This window comes from Arachis ipaensis, chromosome B6 (genome assembly GCF_059453495.1).
Source record: "Arachis ipaensis isolate K30076 ecotype BB chromosome B6, ASM5945349v1, whole genome shotgun sequence".
Taxonomy (NCBI): Eukaryota; Viridiplantae; Streptophyta; class Magnoliopsida; order Fabales; family Fabaceae; genus Arachis; species Arachis ipaensis.
The window spans coordinates 36,407,274-36,414,252 of NC_142441.1; the positions used below are offsets into that span (position 1 = coordinate 36,407,274).

Below are 6,979 nucleotides of genomic sequence, written 5' to 3' on the forward strand. Positions count from 1 at the left end.
TCATTCTCCATTTCACTCAACTCATTGATCATACATTTTTATTATTCTTGACTAATTAATATCATCAAGTCTCAATTTCTTACATTACTCTCTTTCTTCATCTTATCAAATCAAACACTATCTTCTCCAACTATTAGTTATCTTTCTTCATCTCCAAGTTACCACCGTTTAACTTTAAATGTGTCCTAGAGATAACTTACACACTTTTACTTACCTACGTTCATGTCTACAGTCAAATTTGGACTTACCCTTTGGATCTAAATCAAAGTTTTACCGCCTTTGGATTAGAATTGAATTTGATAACAAATTCAATAAAAATCTGCTACTGCACTTAAGAAGATTCAGAAAAATACAGCAGGTAGGTCTGTTTTTACAAAATCTATAATAAATTCAATTCTAATTCTTTACTCCTAGATTTTGGTGAGGATACACTTTACACCCCTAAGTTTTAGGAAAAATAAGTTTCAGGTTCATAGCATTTCGTTTAGTTAATTAAATGTCAATTAGAATCGCTGCCCTGTTTCTAGTAATTGGTTCTGAATTTTCTGCGAACAGCTCAGCTTCCAAGAGACATAACTAACTCTACAAGGTAGCTATGGATGTGAAATTGATACTCAATTAAAGTAGACTCATAGATATTCAAAACCATTTGGAAGCAACTCAAAATTCTGTTTAAATCAAAAGTTATAGCATTTGGAAGTTGGTACTGCAGAACCAGAAAATTTTGCAGCAACCACTAAACTTCAAAAATTCATATCTTCCAAACCACTTGGCCAAATTCCTTGAAATTTTTATGGGGTAACCTTGACTTATAGGAATTTGTTATAAAAATGGGTTGGTTCGAAAATCATGCCAGATTTTTCCCAATTTTCATTTTAAGTTGCTGTCCAAACAATTTAGAAATTTCTGCAGCAAGACTTCTCAATTTCACTAACCAAATTTAGTCCTCTAGGTTTTCAACTTATACTAATCCACCATTCCTCTTATTCATCATCTTATCTACTTAAATTATATCACAACCCTACTCCGAAACCTCAGTTTCATGTACCTATCAGAAATCACCATGATTTATATCATACAAGCTCACTTTAAAGCATTAAAATTCTGCACTTCTTTTAACAATAATAAACCAACCAATCAACAGAATTTCAGCAACAACAACAATCTTATTAACTCATCACCACAACATTAATCAAAATAACCATACCAACAATTCCACATAAACACCACTCAATCTCAACCATATCATTAAATTGCCATAATCATCAATTCTTCATCCATCATCATTACAACACATATTATTTGCATTCAACCCACATCAACTTGTCCATCAATACCATAAAGACTAATAATTTAACACCATTAATCATTTCAACTTATCCTATAGTACTCTAGCCTAAGTTTTTACAAAACCTTACATATTAAACATGCGAAACCTAAACCATACCTTAGCCGATCACTATATTTAGTCCAAGGCAGCCACCCAAGTCACAACACAGCCCCTCAAACTTTGAGAAACCACCCAAAATCTTAGCTCCAATCACCACCAAGCCTCCAACATATACACTTATACACCTAATTTCACATATATCACCATACATACTTAAAATTCACATTTAACATACTAGAACCGAAATTGGCTAGGGTTTATGAATCTTACCTTGTATGTGCCTCAATCGAACCAAAGCCCACTCATTCCTCAACTCAATTTGATCCTATAATCATCAATTTAACCAAAATCTTAACATCCAACAACCTTAATATTTTCGAATTGAAGAAGAGAGAATAGGAGCTGGGATTTTGTTTTCCTCACCTTGAAAGGTACTGGGCTTTGTAGAGCTCGTCTCTGCAGACGCGTGGCCGCAAACGGTGCGGCGATCGAAACTCCGGATCAAAAGTTAGGTGGAATCAAAGATTTGAGTGAGGGTTTTGTTATTGAAAGTGTTCTTCCCTTCTTTCTAATTGTTTCCAGCAAAAGAGGAAGGAAGGAGAGTTTCCTTAAGTATGTTTGGGTTGAGTGGATTGGGCCTTGGGCTCATTATGGGTCCGGTTTGATCGGTTCGGCCCGTTCGATCCAATTTTGGAGCACATCTTTTAAAATTGGTGTCAAAATTTTCGTTTTAATTAGCTCTATACTATTTTACTATTAAATTCGCATTTCTAATTTTCTTTTATTAACATTAATTTATTGACTAATTATTCTCTAATTTAACGGAATTTACATATATCTCGTTTACACTGTAAACGAGATAAGAGAGGAGTATTTATTTTAATAAATATTTTTTAAATTATTTATTTTGATAATTATTAAATTTATTTTATTTATTTAAATAAAAAATTCCGATCTAGTTGGTCAAATAAAAAATTTGATTATCTAGTCATTAACTTAGATTGGATCAGCATTTGAATCTATTAATAATTAATCGGATTAAATTTAGTCAAATCTAATAAAAACTTCGATAAAAAATATGATTAAAACTGGTTAAAATTAATTTGATCAAATTTGAAAAAAATTCGATTAAATAAAAAATTTTTTTATTAAATATAAATAAAATATATTATTATATAATGTTTAATTATAATTGGATCAATCGATTCAATATGGAATCTATTGATAATAATATGATTAATTTGATTATTGGTTCAATTCTGCTAGCGATAATACCAAACCAAACAAACAACCATGAAGCCGGAAAAAGAAAAAAGAAAAAAAAAAAAAAAAACCTTGAAGCCGAAAAAAAAACAGGAAAAAAAAAGAGAAAAACGCAAGAGTGAAATGAGCTCTAAACAATTTCGGGGGAAAAAAAATTGTATTCGCAGTTGCCACAGGCTGGATCGCAAACCCCTTCTTCTTCCTTTCTCAGTTCTCCGAATGCTAACATCCCCGTCCAGCTATTCTGCATCCACCGAGTATAACTACTGACGCCATTTCCAGGAACTCAGATCGGAATTTGATCTGCCAATAGTGGAAAGGAAACATCATCAACAGCAACAGCAGCCATGAGCGTCATCGACCTCCTCACCAGAGTCGACTCCATTTGCAAGAAGTACGACAAGTACGACGTCGACAGGCAGAAGGACGCCAACATCTCCGGTGACGATGCCTTCGCCAGGCTCTACGCCGTCGTCGACGCTGACATCGAGGCTGCGCTTCAGGTCACACACTCTGATCTCACTCTTCTCTGTGCTTTTCTTCAGTTTTGTTTTATTCTGAGTTTGATTAGGTTGATTAGGTTTTTGGACTTTGAGTGATTTAGATAACTGTTGGGAGAAACATAGAAATTCACAGTTTGGGGAGTGCTGGATTTTGTGCCCTAATTGCTGGAAAGCTTTGTAATTTGTGGAGTTAATTTTGTGCAGAAAGCAGAACAAGCTTCGAAGGAGAAAGGTAAGGCATCTGCTGTAGCGATTAATGCGGAGATTCGTCGTACCAAGGCTAGATTACTGGAAGAGGTCCCTAAACTGCAGAGGCTGGCTATGAAAAAGGTTGGTCATTATCATTATTAGATTGGAATAATGAAGTGTAGTGAAGCACAAGGTGATGATTTAGATTTATCCGACTCGCATTTAGACTTATCCCCCCAAAATTTGGGAGAGTGGCAGGTTTATTGTTGTTTCGCTTGTTGCTTTATGTGGTTTCAGTTATTTCACATTAAAAAAATGTTTACATAGTCTAATTAGCGTGCTTCTAAGCTTTTTTGCTTGATCGTCTTCCCCCAACGAACAAAATTCTTAGTAACTTACTGACATGCTGATGTTTGTATGGTACAATCTATTCACAGGTAAAGGGGCTTTCATCGCAAGAATTTGCTGCCCGTAATGATCTAGTTCTTGCATTGCCAGAGAGGATACAAGCTATCCCAGACGGGACCCCTGCAGCACCCAAGCAAACTGGTGGTTGGACAGCTTCTGCATCACGTCCTGAAATCAAATTCGATTCTGGTAATTGGAGTTATCCAGGTCTTGTTCTGACACATGTATGTTATTTTGTGTGTGTAAACCTTCCCAACTAATGGTCTTCAATCTCCATATATTTGTGTGACTCATTATTTACAGATGGGCGATTTGATGATGAGTACTTCCAACAAACTGAGGAATCTAGCCGATTTAGGCAGGAGTATGAAATGCGTAGAATGAAACAGGCATGTTACTTTTAGCTGTTAAGAATTTCTCCTGTTGTGTTCTGTGACATATATAATGGAGGTTGCTCTGGCAATGTTTTCATGTCAGTAATATGAAACTTTTTCAGGATCAAGGTTTGGATGTGATAGCAGAAGGATTGGATACCTTGAAAAACATGGCGTCTGATATGAATGAGGTAAGATTCCTTATTGCCTTTATACTTCCTTTATGTGCATGTGATTATTTTTAGTTCCAATTTCAATGTTTATATGCTTGATGCAGGAACTGGATAGACAAGTTCCTCTGATGGATGAGATTGATACTAAGGTGAGTGTCATCAATTTCTGCCTACACCCAGAAGCCTGGAAACTTAAAGGGAAAAAAAAAACTAAAAAAAGCTAAAACAAAAAACAAAAAGACAACTAGAATTAGAAAGATGAAGTTAATGTGACATAGTTATTTGTCATCTTTACAGGTGGACAAAGCATCTTCTGACCTTAAGAATACCAATGTTAGACTTAAAGACACAGTGATGCAGGTAATAATCTTTTAGTTGTAGATTTCCATCAGAACCAGTTACAGATTTCTTGGTGAATCTCATGATTTTTTTTTGTTTTCATCCAGCTTCGTTCCAGTCGAAACTTCTGTATTGATATTGTTTTGTTGATTATAATTTTGGGGATAGCTGCCTATCTCTATAAGTAAGGCTCCTATCTCTCTCTGCTAGAACTTGCAAGCACCATCCCTATTCATTTTTTACTTTCAAACTAGAAAGTCAGGTGTATATACTAATACTGCTTGTGTGATAGAGTTTTAGTCAAATGTTTTAACTATTTTTCTTTCCTTCTGCTGAATATTAAAAAATTCAAATATCATTTGGTGACCTAAAGTTAAGTTTGTGGTCTGTGGTTTCTTAATGAAAGTATTCATCACATATTCAAGTTATGGCTATGCAGCTTTTGCTGAAGACATCAGTTTCATAATCTTCCCTCTAGTCATGGCTTCCATCGGGCCTTCGTTTTCTCTCTACAATAATTATAAATCTTTCTTATACTCTAAATCATGAGTATATGTTTTCTATGTTTAGTGTTACTATTTTTAGTTTTTTAAAAACATCCACTTGGAGGAGGGGCTGGAAGTGGATTGTTTATATTTTCATTGATAAAATATTTCACAAAATTAAAAATGATTTTGATGTCGATCTTGCTAATTCATATAGTTTACTGAATACTTGTATTAATCTCTGGTGTGCAATAATAACTCATCTAGTAAAACTAGAAATTTCTTTTCAGTTAGTTGCTAATTTCTGTGCTAATGACATGAAGTCATGGGAAACTGGTAATGATTACTGTTGTACAAAAAACTGAATCATTGACGGGTAGATAGTAATCATCTCATGAGAGGGTTAATGATTTTTATGATTTGTTATCCAATCTTATTTTTATTTTTTAATTAAAAGAAATCATATGAATTCTAGTTTCTTACTAGTCTTGCTCTTGGCTTGGACGTTTCGTTTTGCTTGTTGAGATACCTTACTGATTGCTGTGCTTTTGTTGCAGCGTGCTAAAGAAGTGATTCTGCAAACCAAGGAAAACGGATTTATTCGCATGGGTTACCTGCTTTCATGTATTTTCTTGAGAATATCGTGTCTGATTTGTTATTATTTTTTGTGAATTCTTCGTGCCACTTGTGAATTCTGTATGCCGTTATGCTATATGTGAAATAGTTGCGGATTGTTGTGTATAATTCTGGAATCTGACATTGTGCGTGGCTGGCTGATTGGCCCTTGGTATTTCCCCAACTTGTGACAATTCCAATATTTACTTAATTCTTTTAATGAATATCGAAAAACAAAAATCGTGCTGGAAAATCCCGTCAAAACGGCAATGCTGTTTTCTGGCAAAATGTCTTCGCCGATTTCGGCAAAACGTGGTGAGTAGAGAAGGTGAGCACCGGCCAAATTCAAAATGAAAAATGGAGGAAATCTTTATAATGGTTCTTGAGATTTATGAAATTATTTAATTTAGTTTTCGAAGTTTTAATTTCACTATCGTAGTTCCTTAGCTTGAGTTCAGAGCACCATAGTAAATTTTGGATGTGGTTATCATGTATCATGCTAGACCCAATTTAGTTCCTCCTTGACACCATGCCTTACATCTCCGCCTCCCTCTCCACCGCACCCTTCTCCTTCAGGCTCTTCTTGTCATCCCTCTCTCCTCTCCTCTCATCCTCAACTCTCGCTATCCCTCTCTCCCTCTTCTTTGATATACCTTCCCTTACCCTCCCCACCTCTCCTACACCCTTTCATTCCTCTCCCAATCTCTTCTTACAACTCAATTAAACTGTGGATACCGCGAGTCAATTTGGACTTTGAAAATAAAATGAAGAGACTAAGAAAAAGAAGCTAAGCATGAAATTCGAAAATGACAGAAGCAGCTCAGAGGCTGTGATTGAAGAAATTATCTAGAATGAATAGTGTCCAGCACCAATTCCGCTAGGTAATCAAGAGGGTTCCAGCCAACTCCAGTCAACTTCTATTGGGCTAGACCCCAGAGCTCATTTCATTAAAAAAACCACATTCTTAATTACTCAAATTTGTGTCACATATTCATGTACCAAATTTGTTTTTGCTTTTACTTCCATGTGCATTGATCTCTCTACTAAACTTATTATTGGGGTAATTTTGTCCCCTTATTTACTTATTTAACCAAAAATAATTTTTTTTTGAAACATAAGCATATATCAATGCACATGGCGTTTTGGTTTAATTTGATTTTACATGAGCATGCTCCCAAAATCCTTATTATCTTATTGAATTAATCCTTTCCTATCAACCCACGTTTCCATGTTTTCCCAC

The 6,979-nt window shown here is 35.0% G+C and overlaps 1 protein-coding gene across 2 annotated transcripts; it reads left to right on the forward strand.

Moving 5' to 3' along the window:
* The first annotated feature begins 2,622 nt into the window (after positions 1–2,622).
* LOC107648644 (syntaxin-71) lies at positions 2,623–5,923 on the forward strand. 2 transcript variants are annotated; one of them, XM_016352446.3, is made up of 9 exons: positions 2,623–3,156; positions 3,361–3,486; positions 3,783–3,942; positions 4,057–4,142; positions 4,250–4,318; positions 4,405–4,449; positions 4,598–4,660; positions 4,747–4,823; positions 5,682–5,923. In XM_016352446.3, exons 1-9 carry the CDS (start codon positions 3,001–3,003, stop codon positions 5,695–5,697), a joined length of 798 nt encoding a protein of 265 aa, XP_016207932.1. In that variant the 5' UTR covers positions 2,623–3,000; the 3' UTR covers positions 5,698–5,923. The 2 variants fall into 2 exon arrangements, with proteins under 2 accessions (XP_016207932.1, XP_088345910.1); XM_088489784.1 differs by lacking the exon at positions 5,682–5,923 and having other exon boundaries at positions 2,691–3,156; positions 4,747–4,827.
* The last annotated feature ends 1,056 nt before the right edge of the window (positions 5,924–6,979 follow it).